This window comes from Monopterus albus, unplaced genomic scaffold, assembly GCF_001952655.1.
Source record: "Monopterus albus unplaced genomic scaffold, M_albus_1.0 scaffold262.1, whole genome shotgun sequence".
In the NCBI taxonomy this organism is placed as follows: domain Eukaryota; kingdom Metazoa; phylum Chordata; class Actinopteri; order Synbranchiformes; family Synbranchidae; genus Monopterus; species Monopterus albus.
Genome location: NW_018128142.1, coordinates 281,279 through 299,086, shown reverse-complemented (window position 1 = coordinate 299,086; position 17,808 = coordinate 281,279). Strand labels below are relative to the sequence as shown.

General features: G+C 40.1%; 2 protein-coding genes across 9 annotated transcripts in view; both read left to right on the top strand.

Moving 5' to 3' along the window:
- Positions 1 to 4,253, top strand: part of dop1a (DOP1 leucine zipper like protein A) — a 37,341-nt gene extending 33,088 nt beyond the window's left edge. For all 4 annotated transcript variants that reach the window (XM_020621591.1, XM_020621592.1, XM_020621590.1 and 1 more), the window contains 9 exons: positions 762 to 871; positions 1,142 to 1,291; positions 1,819 to 1,880; positions 2,181 to 2,333; positions 2,500 to 2,636; positions 2,719 to 2,774; positions 2,862 to 3,026; positions 3,318 to 3,447; positions 3,640 to 4,253. In XM_020621591.1, the coding sequence (XP_020477247.1) occupies positions 762 to 871; positions 1,142 to 1,291; positions 1,819 to 1,880; positions 2,181 to 2,333; positions 2,500 to 2,636; positions 2,719 to 2,774; positions 2,862 to 3,026; positions 3,318 to 3,447; positions 3,640 to 3,948 (1,272 nt within the window). In that variant the 3' untranslated portion in view covers positions 3,949 to 4,253. The remainder of the gene's footprint in view (positions 1 to 761; positions 872 to 1,141; positions 1,292 to 1,818; positions 1,881 to 2,180; positions 2,334 to 2,499; positions 2,637 to 2,718; positions 2,775 to 2,861; positions 3,027 to 3,317; positions 3,448 to 3,639) is intronic.
- A 605-nt stretch (positions 4,254 to 4,858) lies between these two features.
- Positions 4,859 to 17,808, top strand: part of snap91a (synaptosome associated protein 91a) — a 49,375-nt gene continuing 36,425 nt past the window's right edge. For 3 of the 5 annotated variants that reach the window (XM_020621578.1, XM_020621580.1, XM_020621577.1), the window contains exon 1: positions 4,859 to 5,735. In XM_020621578.1, the coding sequence (XP_020477234.1) occupies positions 5,606 to 5,735 (130 nt within the window). In that variant the 5' untranslated portion in view covers positions 4,859 to 5,605. The remainder of the gene's footprint in view (positions 5,736 to 17,808) is intronic. The other 2 variants (XM_020621581.1, XM_020621579.1) reach the window with 1 other exon arrangement.

The following is a 17,808-nucleotide window of genomic DNA, read 5'->3' as shown; positions in this document are numbered from 1 at the left end:
GTTTTATCCAAATTCAGAGATAGTATATTACTATCACACCATTTCTTTATCTTCTCAAGTTCCTGTGTAACCCATCCAGATAGTTGCTGTAGGTTTTCACCCGATGCCCATATGGTAGTGTCATCAGCAAACAAAACCACTTTCACTAAATCAGAAACCTTGCATATATCATTAATGTATAGTATAAATAATTTAGGTCCCAAAACAGAACCCTGAGGCACTCCACATACAATGTCCAGCTCACAAGGTAGGAGCCAATATTGTTCGTGTGTTCAAATTGATTATGCCTCAAGCTGCTCTCACTCACATTTACCAGCAATGTGAGGCCTGTTACTCTCAGGCACAGCCCTGCAGTATGCTAAAGCCCTCCACAATGAGCTCCTGACAACTGATTTATGACCACCTCCTCAACTCTACTTTAATCACAATTAGTGATCCAGTAGATCAGTCCATTTGTTTTAGTGTTCTACGAATGAGCCAAGTTTGACAGTTGAAATCACCATCATTTTCCATCCCAGCTATTTTAGCTCAATGTGGACCCAATTATGCAGATTTTGCCTGCTCTTTATTTATTCAAGATAGTATAATTTAATAATATGCTGCCTATAATTTTTCAAAAGTAGCTCAATAATTAGAGAATAATGCCTTCTTTTCAGCCAAACAATATTGGCTCCTACCTTGTAAATAGGTACCGTCAGTGTTGTCATGCTTACTGAAAGCATATGGTGCAAGACATAATGAATCCTGGCCTGATTTGTTAGGTTCTGGCCCATCTGTTGGACATGGTGTTCTACAGTGATGAGAAGGAGCGGGTGATTCCACTGCTGGTTAATATCATGCACTATGTAGTGCCTTACCTTCGCAACCACAGGTGATAAACCTTTTTGTCAGGGATGTCCCCTGACTATATGTGTTTTTGTGTTTGGAGACTAACATTACATGTTACTTACAAATTCTACAATTTATCTTTTCACTTAATAAAACAATGAAGTGTAAAATTGAAACTAATCTAAATGTCTATTAAAGATGAAAATAAACATCTTCTTTTTAGTAGTGAGGATGAAGTACAGTGTACTGCCATGTGTTAAAATATGTTTCATGTTTTAGATGAAAACATAATGTTTCCTGTTTCCTGTGGCAGTGCTCACAACGCCCCCAGCTACCGGGCTTGTATTCAGCTGTTAAGCAGCCTAAGTGGGTACCAGTACACTCGTCGTGCCTGGAAGAAGGAGGCCTTCGACCTGTTCATGGACCACACTTTCTTCCAGATGGACTCCTCCTGTGTCAGCCAGTGAGTAGCAGATACAAGTTTTACAGCTGGTGTTAATTTGTAACCTAATTGTAATTACAATTAGATTAAGAAAAAAAACACATTACTCATGATGTACAAGAAGCACTTAAGATCCAAAAAAACAGTATCAGTATATTCTAAAGACATAAATCACTAAGGATCTGTAGTACGTGTGCAGTATTTACTTTTAGTGACTGTTTTAATGCCAGACAATCCTGTCAAAACAGAAAGTGCAAAAACCTTAGACACTGACACATGTTCAGAATGTACTGTTATATGTGCAGGGGAAGATCCATGACTATGTATTTCCAGTGTTCAGGATGTATAGTATAAATGTAGGTTATGTTAATAAAGGACTGTTGAGGCTGTCTGTCCTTTTCTAAAAGTATTAAAAATGTGACCTGTCAACATTCATTAATGACACATGTTATTGCCACATTTACTGTATAAGGCATGTGTCTGTTCGTTTCTCTCTGTATGTTTAAGGAGCAGTAGTCTGACATCAACATTATTTCTCTCATTTTCAGTTGGAGAGCCATCATTGACCACCTGATGACTCATGATAAGACCACATTCAGAGACCTCATGAGTAAGTTTTATGAATCTGTAGTGGCGTTAAATGTGTAAACAACTGTAGATCTTACCACTGGGTGTAGTTACAACTAACACTTGCAAGGTGGTGAGTGTTTTGGCCTTTTCATGTCTTAAGCAGAATTAAATCTGCGTTCTGTATAGTGTCTTGATCCAAACAAGAACTTATTCTAATGTAGTCTGTAGCTCATTTAGCTGCAAAAGATGCTAATGTGACATAGGTAGAGACTGTTAATAGGTTAAAGACTGGCAGGTTATAGATCCTATAATGACGAAGAATGTATTTGTTTCCTTTTAGCCCGGGTGGCTGTAGCCCAGAGCAGCTCTCTGAGTCTGTTCACTAACAGAGATGCTGAGCTGGAGCAGAGGGCCATGCTGCTCAAACGCCTGGCCTTCACCATTTACAGCAGTGAAGTGGACCAGTACCAGAAATACCTGCCAGACATCCAAGGTAAACACTACATACACACACCTACTTAGATTTTACACAGGCAAGCAGCAGCAGTTAACCTTTGTTTAGAGAGACCATTTTCCACAATAAACAGCATAAAAATGAAGAATTACGGACTGAGCGGATAATCAGGTGTGTGTGTGTGTGTGTGTGTGTGTGTGTTCAGAGCGCCTGGTGGAGAGCCTGCGCCTGCCTCAGGTGCCTATCCTTCATGCACAGGTGTTCCTATTCTTTAGAGTGCTGCTGCTGCGCATGTCACCTCAACATCTCACCTCACTGTGGCCCACCATGATCACGGAACTGGTGAGCACTATAACTTGCTGACTGAAGTCTTGCAGATAAACACAGTGACATACACTTACTCAAATTCTCAATGTTCCTGTAGGTTCAGGTGTTTCTACTGATGGAGCAGGAGCTAATAGCAGATGAAGACATATCAAGGTGTGTGATCTATTGATACAACACACTATAGAAAATGATTGCTTCCTGTGACGCTGTATTGGTTTATTTTTTATCGTCCATCTCTAGGACATCAGGGCCATCTGTGGCTGGGTTGGAGACCACCTACTCTGGTGGGAACGGCTTCTCCACTTCCTACAACAGCCAGCGCTGGCTTAACCTCTATCTGTCTGCCTGCAAGCTGCTGGACCTGGCCTTAGCCCTGCCTCCTGAGAGCCTCCCTCAGTTCCAGATGTCAGTACAAACGCACCTGGGTCATAATAGACTTTGCATGTGATTGGGTTTAAGCAGGGAATCAGTAACAGCATAATTTGTTAGATGTGTAAATTCACTGTGCACTTTATTTTGGATGGATAAAAACAGCATGGATGATTGTTGAATGGGGAAAAATGTCCAATCTATATATGGAGTGTATGTGAATGGACACGTGCATGAGATATTTGGGTATTGCACCTTTAATGCTTTGATGACTTGTTAAATTGATCAAAATAGTGTTCTGTCTGAGCGAGTCCTGCCTCATTACAGGTACCGCTGGGCCTTTGTCCCGGAAGCGTCAGATGATTCGGGTTTGGAAGTGAGACGTCAGGGGACTCATCAAAGAGAGTTTAAGCCCTATGTGGTCCGACTGGCCAAGCTGCTGAGGAAACGAGCAAAGGTATTGCATTGTCTCTGTATCTACACAAGGGTATTAAACCATGGAGATGAATGACTGCCTCTGACAAAGAGTATGTTTATGGAAAACGCTCATTAAAGAACCTTTTTTTTTTTTTTGTTTATTAATCTTCACCTGCAAATTCCCCTATGGATCTTTTTACTTCAATAACTTATCTACTTCCTCTTCTCATAGAAAAACCCAGAGGAGGATTGCTCCACCCGAACCTTGTCTTGGGAGCCAGGACACCTAATGCTGACCCTCTACGTGATCCGTAGCATGGAGCAGCTGCTGCCTTTCTTCAACCTGCTCAGCCAGGTGTTCAACAGTAAGGCCAGCAGCCGCTCAGGCTCTGCCTACACTCACAACCCCAGTGACTCCTCCTTCTCCAGCCACAAGGAGGGTCACAAACTGGAGAGCCAAAAAGTTTTCTGGAGTCGAGCTCGACAGAGCATCGAGGAGATGGTGGAAAAAGACTTTTTAGAGGGACTCATCAAGATGTGAGGACACGGCACTGGGAGGAACAGGGGCATTAATGCATAACTGATCAACACTAGTGAAAAACCTCAACTTGTACATTAAAGAACAAGGGAGTACAAATGGGGAAAACTGTTTGTACATTTTTGTATTTGTAATGTGTTATTTTACTTTTCAAAAGCTATTGTATTTGATTTTAATTATTTGTATATACTATATGGAGCAGCGTTGATAACTGACTTTTAATTCATGTGACTCCTTTGGGACAAAGTGAAGATGCTGTGCCATTCCATATTGATTTGACTTAATAAACATTTCTAATGAGAGACTTATATGGGTTAACATGGTAAACAATACACTCGCACTATGTCACTGTCAGTGTATACTGAGCTTAGCCTGAGCTGGTTTATATACATTACTGGGTAGGTTAATATCGCAATCATCATGTAGCGAAGTAAAAAATAAAGTACTGCCTGCTGAATTTTAAGCAGCCTAGCATAAAATGGAAATGCAAGAAGATCCACAGACTCCGAATCCTTTGCAGAGAGATGTTCAGTCTAACTAGAAGCTTCTAAATCAAAAACGAACAAACTAAAGACTAAACTCCCACAGAATCACCAGTCTAATGTTACTGAACCGGAGAAGATATCAGCACCATGGACAGGGACAAAGGCAGCAGCACCGCTGGCTCCTTCATGGCCAAACAGCGGCAGTTATATACGGGGGGCCGTGGTCGAAGGAGTTAGTGCGCTCCATGTGACCTTCATTGTGAGGAGGCAGTATTACAAGCATCAAGCTTGGTTGTAGAGTAGCTTTATTAACCGTTCAAACCCTGCAAACACCTCAATCGCTTTTCTCGTACTCTCCCAGCTCTCGCGATAGTGCGTCACCTGACTCAGAAGCGGAGGCGGGGCGCGGGGATAAATATAAAAACATTAATAATTAAATAAACAAACGGATGTGAATCCGCCGATATCACCGACATCCTACGACCCGGTTTCAAGCGACCATCGTTGGTGCCTGCAGGCTTACGGTGGGCCGTGCGGGGGAAGAAGCGTCCAGCCGGGGAGGAGCAGGAAACCGCTGAAGTGGATGGTGGGGATGATGATGCTATTCAGGCCCTCATGTTTCTCTGCACGCCCCGCTAATACACAGGGACTGCCGGACTGGTGGTGGTGGTGAGGATTATCCAGGAGGCTGGAGGAAGGAGGAAGAGGGGGGAGGCAGCAAAGCGCATCATCCGGAGAGGACTGTTTGTCAGAGAGGCTAACCGACAGATAACGCGGAACATTACGAAATTAATCGAAAATCAAAAAGAAAAACCAAAATCAAAACCCGGAATAGGCTTTTGCACGTGGATAATTTTGCTTATTTAGCCTATAGACTATAATTTTCTAAGGATAACGTTACTGGCCTTCAGTGAAGAAAGTCATTTCATGATTATTGGTGAAACGCACGCAGATCCAACGCAACTGAGTGGGAATCAGCCAATTTCAGTATTGTACTCACACCAATTGCAGTTGTAGTCGTCAGAAAGTGTCCCACTATTTCTTTGTAGGGCTGTGTATCTGTGGTGTTTTCGGGGGCAGCTGGGATTGCTGAGGTTGGGCGTTCATTTCGCTTTTTGGGGGTGTAGGACCACATTGGACGCTCCATATTCGAGGTTGGACTCCACGGAGAGAAGATGTCGGGTCAGACGCTGACGGACCGCATCGCCGCGGCGCAGTACACCCTGACGGGATCCGAGGTGTGCCGAGCTGTGTGTAAAGCCACCACACATGAACAGACGGCTCCAAAGAAGAAGCACCTGGAATGTGAGTAGTTTTCTATCTATTTTGTCCTTTAAGTGCCATAATGGATGCACCCATCCATTTCTCCGGTGTCTGTCAATGTGCTTGGAGGGGTTCCACACAATGTGTGCTTGCATACAATACAGCAAACCAAACCTATTACCTAATTAAACGAGGCTTCTTTAACCACTGTGGCGGTCAGGTGAGAAGGGAGGCAAGCCACAAACCAGAAACCTAAAGCCCTACTAACTGGAAACGTTCACCCCATGCTCCTCCAGTGCTATTAAATGCATGCTTGAAAAGGTTAAACATGGTGATGTTAAGTACACATGGCTTTCCTTGGGGTGTTGTCTGTTATGATAGTGCAAAAATGCTTTGTGGCACTGCATATATTGCAGTTTTTTTGTGCAATTTGCTGATGTGTTAATTATTGTACAAACAAGGGAGTGAAGAAATGGAGGTAGTGTGCCAAATGTATTTCAAACACTCAAAAGAAATGATGAGAAGGGCTGTAAAATTTTTGGAAAGTGCTTAATGCAAACACAAACCATAGATATCCAGTTCACTTGAGAGCATTTATTTGTTGCTAGATGTATTTTCAGTGGCGGCACAGTTGGTAAGTGGTTAGCACTGTTACCTCACTGCAAGAAGGTTCTGGATTCGAACCTTACTTTTGACTGGGGTCTTTCTGGGGGGAGTTTGCATGTTCTCCTCATGTCTGTGCAGGTTTTCTCCGGGTACTTTGACTTCCTCTCTCCCACTGGTATAGGTAATGGATATGTATTTTCATAATGGAGTCATTATCTTCAGCGAACATGCAATAAAGTTGAAACGTATGACATAAACCCACAAACTAGCTGCTGGTGGACATAGTGGACAGCAAGTTGTGTTTGGTACAGTGAGCAGTACAAGGGGGCCGATGCTGGAATGGTTTTTGTCTATGCATACGAATGGTACTATATCTGAGGTTTGATATTTTAAACAGCCTATCTCTTTTGTATAAGGATACATGTCCCTAATGTTTTAGTTATGTTCCACTGTTTACACTTGACTTTGTAAGGTATACATCCCTCCAAGGACCTTTGGTAAGAAGTCTGTGAAAGAGAGGCCAAAGCAGGCTAATGAGTACGTCATGAGTCAACACCTAAAAGCACAATGTAACTAAAACTACCAGTTACTTTATCTGTAGTTTTTGTCCATTAATTCTGACAGCCCCTGTCCCACAAGAGAACAGGACAAGGGACTCGTGATAAAATATGTGACACAGAAAATAGGCTCATAGACGGTAAAACGTACGTAACGAATACAATGTTTTTAGAAAATCAAAGGATCTAAAACTGTCTGCTACAGTTCCTACACAAATGACATGAATATTGGTTTTAGTTGACTTTATTATGTTTTTATGCAGGAAGCATTTAGATGTTTAAATGGTTTTATGTGTAAGTACCAATACACTAAATTTTATATATCATTAGGTGAACAGAAACTTTATGATATTGGTAGGAACAAAAACTGTATATGCTGTAAATGATAAACAATTATGTGCCACTACAATAAAATCTCTGTATAAAAAGATTAAGACAAACATTCATACTCGGGAGGGCATAAATGTACATAATAAATGATGAGAAACAGTGGCATGCGGGATGTTCATGGAGATAAAACTCCTTAGTGTAATAAATGAGAGGCCAACTGGGAGAGTTGGCTTAGTTTGCTGTAACTTGACACTAGCAGCATTTTAGGCTATGTTCTTATTACAGGTTTTAATCTTCACTTCAATGTTTTTGTCAGATATGATCTTTTTATTTTGATGGTTCACATTCTTGTTTATAAGTGACATATATCCAGGTCTCATTTGAATGCCCTTGAGTTCCTGAATTGCTACTGTACTCACACCCAGATTTCACTGAATTGTGAGCGGCATATGTACAGGAATAACAACAATAATGTCATTTTTGTGACAGTAAAAAAACTGCTCGCTTACAAAATGTTCCTTCCTGTTTAGCATGATCAGAAGCTTCTCCACAAATGTCCTTATCTCTCCAATGAATCATAATCTCCACTGACCCTCATTGCTGCTGTTGCTTTTCTCTATGCGTTCTTTTACCGGTCTGTGAAGGGTGCTGACACTGAATGATGATGACAGGAGATGTGCACATGCACAGAGCAGTGAAACATAAAAAAAAAAAAGCACATGAATTCTGATCTAACTGTTCTGAGGCACAATCAGTTATTGGCTATGAATCAGATCTAGGACCATAAATGGAAGTGGCCCAGGTCTGATTTGAAAACATCTGCGCACACATCAATAAAACAACCTATTCTGAATCACTTGGAGGGATCTGAGTCACTTCAGCATGTAGTCTGAATGCACAGTTAGCTCACATGTTGAAAACAGTAATGTCTCAATATGCTAAAGGCTTTAAACTTGAACTTTACAGCTACACAGTATAGACATGCTAAGGTTGGAGGCCTTTCCAGCCTATTACAATGGAATAATTGTGTCAGCAACAATTTCATGTACAGATGTCCCAGTTACAGCAGAAATGCACTATTGAACTGCATAAGAACCACTATAGTGTCCAACCATCTTTGTTCCTTGACTATAAAGTCTGAGAAAATGGCAGCAATCCCAAGTTGGCAAAGTCAAACCCAGTGGGAGAAATCAGTTCGCCTGTCTGCTCGTGTCCAGACTAAAAAGTGGAACTGAATGATGAACAGCAACAAAGTGGAAAGCTCGCCCACTTGCCAGAATATTTTGTTGTTGTGGGCCAGTGCAGAGGAAGCGCTTCTCCTTCACATATCATCCACTGAAAATAGAAAACAGTAGCAAACTAAATAATTAATCCAGTAATTATTATAGAAAAGACGCGGCATCAGCTGAGCAACTGAGCCAGCCATAAACCTAATGCGTAGTCCTATGATATTATCAGATTAGAAATGTTTACACTCTCAGCCTGTTTTTATTTGTTGCTTTAGAAATGTAATTGTCACTTTCTCTCATTTAAATAAACGTCTTTCACCAATGTTATATTTAAAGTGATGTAACTTTAAAAGAGCACATTCTTTCTCTATTAATGACATGTTGACTTGGCCTGGATCAGTAGCTTGTGCTGGCTAATGCTAGCTAATGTTAGCATATTTTAAAATAGATAGTGGCATAATTGATGTTAATAACTGAGACTGGTGACTTCTCATTTTTCACAGATAAACATGAAGGTGTTTCTAAAGAAAATGCATCATTTTCTTGTAAATTCTAGTACCATTTTTTTAGTCTTCTTTTTCTCTTTGTGTTGAAACAGACAAGCGCTCACTTTAGGTAAGCCAAAAATACTCAGACTTGTTGGATTCATTTAAATAGAATAGGCTTGTCTGCTTACAGAATATGTGAAAGATTAATTAATTTCATCTCTGAGGAACAGTCTCAGGAATTGCCTCATATTATCTAACACTCTATCCAATTCCATCTTGAACTGACACAGTACCCACTGCGCCTATGTGAGTACTGAACCAGTTCCAGCTTTTCCATCCTTCCATATGTGGCCATTAGCAGAAATAATACTCTACACAGTGAGTGAAGCTGTCGCCATAGAACATTATCAGGATCCTCATTATCATTGTCTTCACTACAGCCCTTGTGACAGAAAACACCTTCACTGCACTTTAACACATAGTGTCCATGTTGAAATGCAGTCTTAAGTCATTCGTCCTCATAATCAGCCTCCTGTTCCACTTCAGATTCTCCCTTTATACTAATGGAGCGTGTCAAACATAGGGGATATTTCTGCTGTTTGCACATGTACTGTGATAAACACACATGCAGTTGGTATCTTTGGCTCCTGGATAGTCGGACTATTATTAAACCAATTTACAGTAAATAATAGTAAGATTTTGGAAAGATATTACTGACTACACTAACATTTTGTCTTTTTTTTCATATGTTCCTCGGTTTGGCGGAAATGTGATAGTGTCTGATCAATAGAGACAACATATCTCTTATGTTGCTCTTATCTTCTTGATACTCTTTGGTTATCAATATTATAGGTTGTGGCATCCATTATTTAATGTAGTTGGTCATAATGTCAAGAAATATCAGACATAAAACATTCTCTAACACTCATTTGATTTCATCTGTCAATATGTATCGAGCAGTAAAAGGTGCTCCTTCTATAATGTACAGTATTATAGACCTTTTCCTATCATGTATCCTTCCAACACTAACACGATGTTGTACTGCAGTACCACCTCTAGACATGTCTTGGCAGATAAATGTCATTGGTCTAAACATACTTTCTTATATGGGGTGTTCCATGGACAGCCAAATGTGTGCTGCTCTGTTGCTCAGCTGATCTATTTCAAATGACACCCAGAGAGCAGCAGGGCAGTAAACCCTTCATGCTGTGACCCCCAAACCCTAGACAGTGGGAATGAGAAAAACTGAGAATATCAGAAATCAGAGGGCTTTTTGAATAAACCAGGTCCTTCAGACATGTTGTTTTTGAAGTGGAGTGAACATCTCAAGGCTTGTACCAGTTTGCTGTAGGGTAGTTTATTTTAGCTTGTACCCTGAAGCAAACCTATAACGCAGTCAGATGTTTCCTTCCGGTCCAGGATAGTGGACTGTGACCAAATAGTTTTTCTCTTCAGGCCACAAATACTTGTAGTTGTGGAGACGTGTTTCCAGAGATTTGACAACAATTCACAGACACATTTGCTGCTTATTTAAACAGCCTTGCAGATGGCTGTGATTGGAAGACTTCTAAACTCTTAGGAGATTCGAGTGCAGGCAGCAGCGCACATTGCCTGACAGTCCACATGGCCAGTTGCTCTGTGTGCATGCATGCACATACACAAAGAAAGTGCTTTCCACAAGCTGTTGGCAACATCCCAGAGCAGGATTCAAGTTGAGTGTCTTTTTTTGCAGAGGAGGAGATGCAGCTGCGAGTCAGCTGCCAGAACTGGCTCATATTTCCAAAGCATTAGGATAATTGCATTGAACAAAGATGACTTTTGCAAAGAAGATCGGTTTCTTTTTTTGTCAGTGGCATAAAATCCAAAGGATTAATGTGTGTATTAACAGTCGTACCACAGAAAGTGGTACGACTGATTTGTTTGGATTGTGCATTCGCATGAGGAGCCACATGCTTCACTAATCAACAGTTAATGGCAGTAATGTGTCAAAAAAATAAAGCCAGTGAAGAAGAAGACAGCAAACCAGCAAATGTGGATTTAAACAATGAGTTCTTTAAAATGTAATGAATAAAAAATAAAAAAGTTTGCAAACACTGTATGAGAAAGGAAATGTGTTAGACCAAAAAGGATCTTCCTAATCGATTCAGTAACAAACAATGTAAGCATAACGTTTGTTTGGTAGAAGAAACCTGACAGGGAACCTTTAATACAAGCTGGTAGAGGGTGCCGGCCTTATTAGCAGCAGTCTGAAGATACTGTATCTATGTCTGCAGTCCATATCTTTAGTAGGTGGCAAATGTCAAGATGTAGCCTAGTGTTTCCTTTAATCTTATTTTAATCTTGGCTGTTGCAGTTGTGCAAGAATAGATATTTTTTTCACTAATTTATTCATGTGTGAAAGAATTTCACGAGCCAACTTTAAATCTGGGTTATTCAGGGAAAAAGACTTTCCTTTGAATATGTCTTATCTTGATTTGATTTTTTGATTTTGATTTTGATTTTATTCTTTCAAGCATGTAAAGACAGTTGATATGTCAACACACATAATTTTACACATATCCAACAAATGCTAATCCAATATCAATGTGCTTATACCTAGTACATGCTTGAATGGAGTAGGAAGAAGTCAGACTTATCCAGTCCTACCCCATGACATCATCTTACCATCATTGGTTTGCAAGCAGTATCTCTACATAGATAATTCTCTTCTACACCACACAATATACTAAAGAATTATTACAGAGTGTTAACATTCATACACCACACCCACAATGTTCCATCTAATTAATCATTAAGCCTGTTCTTGCATATATCTTGATTGACACATACCTTTATATTTATGTTTAAACTTGTCAATTCTATTACTATTATTTATGTCTACACTTAAATTATTCCATAGTTTTACCCCACTTATGGAAATACAAAATCTTTATTTGGTTGTACGTATAGCATGAATTTTATAATTTAACTGACCCCTTAAATTGTATCCCCCTTCCCTTTCATTAAATAGTGTTTGAATTCCACCAGGTAATAAATTGTTCCTGGCTTTATACATAAACACTGCAGTCTTATATCCCACTAAATCAAAACATTTTAACAATTTAGACTGTATGAAAGCTCCATTGGTGTGATCCCTATACCCCATCTTATGCACAATTCTTATCGCTCTTTTTTGTAATATATACAATGGTTGAAGTGAGCTTTTGTATGTGTTTCCCCAGTTTTCAACGCCATACTCTACGTATGGTAAAATCAATGAAGAATACAAAATGCTTGGTACAGTATTGTGACCATCTGGTACACTGGCACATACTTGGTTGGTATGGGTGGATTACACAACATCTGGCACATGCATTGATTAAATTGTCAATGGCCTGCTTAGTGCAGACTTTTCTACTCCAGCCTGCTGCTGCTGCACATCTAGCCTAAAACAGCAGCAGCTTTGAAAGGCTACCAAATGAAGATGGCTGTTTCCAAAGGCAGCCTCCACGACTCCTGCTGCTCCCAGTAGCCTCCATCTTTATCTTTTGCTTCTTATGTTGCCCTAACTTCTTAAACCTCTCACTGTTAAAGAAGTTTAGGCAGCTTTTTGATTTGAAGGTCTGTGAAAATCCTATACCCTTGTTCCCTTTTACATGGACGCAATGTTTAAACACAGTGTTCGTCATTATGACCTTGTCTTTTATTAAGCGTCATGGCTGAGGTAAAATGCCTGCGTTTGCTGCAATAATTATCACCAGCTCTGCTGCTGCTAATTCTAGTTACTTCAATTAACACATTTTTTTTAACACAGAGATGCGATTATACTCTACTCAGAGCAAATGCAGGATATAAGACCTGCTATGTGTGTATTTGGTGAGGAAGGGAAAGCAGGAGGGTAAGCAGTGAGAAATATAGACAGCGTGCTGAGTCCCCTTTGGCTGCTATGGTGCTGTTACCACAACATGACTCACCGTCAATGTGTTATCACGTTTGAGAGACAGACTGTCTCCTTGAAATGGGGGAGGGTTGGAGAGTGTGAGGGGTTAGTGCCAAGCCAGTGAAAGCAAGATGTATTTGAAATTTATGAAGCTCTGATTAAAATGATAATAATAATAGAGGCTTAGTAAACATTATATAGTGTTGAAATGAGTGGTCTATTTGGGATAATATGGCCTAAGAGCCATGGAGTTATTTCTGATAGCAAATGAAAATTTGAAGCACACATCCAAAATGTTATCATAAGTGGCATTTCATCATCTAAAAAATATCCCCAGAGTTGCACCATTTCTCTAAGTGAAAAGCTTATTGAGGCTTTTGTTAGCAGTCGATTAGATTACTGCAACTCCCTCTTCACAGGTCTACCCACTGCAGCCAGGATCCTCACCATCTCCCCCAGTTTAAAATCTCTCCACTGGGTACCTGCAAGTTTTAGAATGATATTAAGGTGCTTTTAATTGTTTTTAAAGCACTTCCTAATTATATCACTGAACTCATCACAGTTTATATCCTAGGTCACTCCTTTGTGCTGATTGATCATTAATTGATCTTTGAACCAGGACCAACGATGCGGCATTTGGCTCTTATGCTTCCAGACTGTGGGATAGCCTTCCTGTAGAACTGAGAATGTGCACTTCACTCAGAACATTTAAAACTCATCTCTTTATATCGCTTGCGTACATTCTATTGCAGTCAACTAATTAATTTTATTTGTTCTTAGACCTTTCTTGTTTTAACAATGTCTCACTGTCTCCTTTTGGATTGCATTCATTGTATGAAATGTGTTACTGTATATGAATAAATCTTATTATTATTATTAGTAGTAGTAGTAACATGAGAAGATTGACGCTGCTCTCATGTTGGCACAGTTAGTGTGAAGCTACATTCAGGTGATCTCAGAAATAAATACATTTTGAATAATATAGCCAAGTGGGAGCATTTACAATACAGTGAGAGTAGCATTGGCCCCAAAATAAGGACACTGTGACCAGCTGTGCCATTTGTTTGGCCAGGTTGAGCAGCACATGACCTGAGCTTTTACCTGAAGGGCACTGCCACCTCCATAGAACATCAGAAAATGAATCAGCAATCTTTAAGAGAACATTTGTTACTCCAATAGATGACACAGGTCACAAAATGTGGTTTGACCCACTAAGATACCCATCTTGAAGACTGACCCAGGACAGTCCTATTTAATACCATGTTATCCTGTGTAAAACACCATCAACAAGAAACATCTTGTGTCTGTCACATTATCCCATATAGCATAAAATCTAGTTGCCACAGAATTTTGCTCACTAAATTACAACATCAATGCGAAACGTTGTGTATCAGCTTTATCAAAAAGCCAAAAAAAAAATCAGAAAATTGATGGCTAATGGTTGTGCAGGATCACGCCTGTATCAGCGTGAATAGAATACAGTTTTCTAGCTTTTCCCCAGCCTCTCTTTTCTTCAGTTGGTCCTCATATATTTCCCATTTTCTTCATCCTGCTTCTTCCACTCCATCTTTAAACTATTACTCCCACTCTGATCTGCAGTGCATGCCTGAAGGGGAGTTGTCATGAACAACTGAATGTAAAAGGAGGTTGGTGAGAGGTCTCAGCATGTACTGCAGTGCTGATCTCACAGCAGGTATCCTTGAAAGCCCCTGTATGTCTCTCTGATGTCAAACACTGTGTGGGAGTTGGACTGTCCTACCAACAGCATGTGTCCAGATTAATGAGCTGGGAACAGAATCCCCCAAACAGCTGCTATCAAACCGTTATCTATTCAGAATCTGAGCAGCTTATTCAAACTGGTATTTGTCTTTCTTCTTAAGAACTCGGGGTCCTCTTTCTGATGTTCTCTGGAGGTTGCAATGCCCTTGAGCCTGCTACTAAATTAGAGTTGTATCTCTCGGGGAATTCTGTGTACTTAAATGGGCAGAGTGCAAAGGCAGAGGCTTGCTTTACCCAGAATAGGATGCAGGTATGCAGGTCTTCACTTCAAGCAAGGAGCCGCAGCCTTAGCAGCTCAAACACTGATAGCTGCATATCAATAATGCAGAGATCCTTGGGTTTCATGTTGTTCTTTTACCCTGTGATTGCCGAGTTCTTCCTGAGGCCTTGACTTTGCAGTTAAAAAAAAGTGGTTTCAAAAGAAAGTTTCACCCCCACTCAATGAATCACTATGTATGGGAGACCTTATGGGATTTAATATCCAACAGCCATGCTTCCTGTTAGATTTCCAAAGTAAAAATGCCATATAGGCAATGAAATGATTCAACTATGTCTCACCATGAAATTTCACTGGCGGTCTGTATGAGTCCAAACAAATCTTCATTTAGTAATAGTCGATGAATATTGAAACTGACCATTCATTCAACCAAAATTATGACTGACTGACTTTAATATTTCTTACAGAATAATGATCTTAAAAAAATAAAGATATTACTTCAGAAAATATATGTCACAGCTCAGAAAAACACAACTCAGAGATGTTGGACAAAATAAACTAGACAAAGGCATTTCCTGAAGAAGATGCATGTGAATGCTGATTGCTGAAGAATTGCCCTAGCGATGCTGAAATGGCTGAAGGCTGAACTGCAATGCTGAATAATTATGGAAGATGAAACGAAAAGCTGAAGTTGTGAGCTTATTTTCTAAACACACTGAGGGCTCAAATGCATCGCTGAAACGGGAAGGTATAGTGTCAAAGTGAGAAGGAGAAATACAATTGCTTGAATTCATAAATGAATAGAAATAATTGTCCAAACAAAGTTTGCCATGTATTTTAAACCCCTGCTCACACTACCAGGCCTTTATGTGATTTTAAGATAAAAATTAAATACAATGTGGCTTTTATTTTGAAAATTTGATATGTTATAGGGCCCTCATGTGAGCTTAATTTGCAATCGGGGGCTTTTATTCTGAAGTTCCGGCATGTTTTGGGGCCTTCATGCAAGCTGAAGTTACAATTGGGGACTTTTATTTTGAAGATCCGTCATGTTTTGGAGCCCTCATGTGAACTTAATTTGTAATCTGGTGCTTTTAGTTTGAAAATCTGGCATGTTATGGGGTCTTCATGTGATCTTAAGTAACAATCGGGTGCTTTTGTTTTGAAAATCTATCATGCTACAGAGCACTCATGTCACACAAAGTTGGTGCTGGCCTAGCTAATATTATATGTACAGTACAATAAAGAGAAATGTAAAACTGGACTGCTATTGTAACGTAGCCCAGTGTGGCTTCCTAGCTCACATACTTGTTTGAATTTTCAAACTCTGTGTTGCTTTTTTATGAAAAGGCTTTAGGTTGAGGACTAACTGATGCTTTTGAAAACCATTACCCTATGTTTTTATCATTGACTGGAGCTACTGGAGTATAAATCCCCCACATAGAATAAAGAGCAGGACAGAGCTGCTAACAGTACACTAAAAATATCCTAGCATGGGTTACTGACAGTGAGGATATGCTGGGGGGAATGTGTTAGCCTTGAACAGGACTTTTTAACATGTAACCCCACAAAATAAGCTTATTTATTGGTGCTCCTTGGTTACTACTGTTGGTAGGAAGCTACTTAGCTTGACACTGAGGATTGCAGTTTATGTTAGAGAAGATAAATACCCATATAATTGTTTCCTGGCCCAAATCAGGCCAGAGCCAGCTTTAGTTTGCCTCTTACTTAGTTGAGCTGAATCAAGGGAGAAATGACCTTTTCTTATGCCACTAGAATTCTCTGAACCATATGGCCAAATTCAGTCCTGAAAATAAGTAGGGAATGGTTGATTTTAATACTTGAACCTATTCTTTCCCTCCTTTATTCCATTGTTACTTTCCCACCTCCCACACTCCCTGTGCTTCTTTGGCTCTAGACAGGCCTATTGTAGGGGCCACACAAATAATGATTTTTCTTTGTCAGAGAAAAGACGCCAACAGTCCAGAAAAAAAAAATACCTTGGCTGCATGTTTTGGTTCAACACACAGGATGAATATCTGCCTCTGTCTCCTCCCTTGGAACAGAACCCACCACCAGCCACCGGCTAGGGGGTTTGTATTCATACAGGGGAGACGCTGCTAATAATGGACCAAGAGCTAGAGAGGACAAAGTGATACACAAAAAGAGATTAGACTGATGAGGATATAGTGTTTTTTTTTATTGGCTTGTTTCTGTCTGAGAGAGCATCAGTAGTTAGCAGACATGGGAGCTGTGGACAAGCAGAAGGACAGTTATTAGAGAAATGGTGATGGGTGAACACAGCAGGGAATAGCAGATCTGTTCACAGTGAGAAAAGATTTATTGAATGTCTGTTTTGGTGCTTTGTTGAATGATAAGCAGGGATGCACATGGTACGGCAGCAGACCTATGACCAAATGTCTGTTCATTCAGTTACTGAATAATAAAACATCACAGTAAACCTACATGAAATATACATGAGAGTATGTATATTTGCCGTTATAAAACACTATCTGGTAGAGTGTTACAGCAGTGATGGCCACCATAAGAAAACAGACAGAAACACCTATTTCTTCCACAAAGAAATGTACTTGCTAACATCCACCCAGCCGTATAGTGCATTTGGTAGCCTTTATTCTAGCTAAGGTGCATATAGCTTATCATACTGTAGCTTCACAATCCCAACTAAACAGAACGCAGAGAGCACAAACCTCGACCAAGGCAGCTCAGTTTCCCCATAATGATATTAACTAAAACCTGCGTGTTTGTCTGTTTGAATGAGCGTAGGGAATAAGTACACACACAGGATGCAGGGCAGAGAGGCCACAGCAGGACAGACAGGAGGATGAAGCCTGTGTTTTGACTGCATTCATATAAAATCCTTCTCACCGAGTTGTGCGGAGGCATGGCCAAGTTCATTTGTGCTTTAGAACATAACCAATCAGAAAAAAAATTTGTAATCCAGTACTGTGTTTTGCTAGCTCCACTGC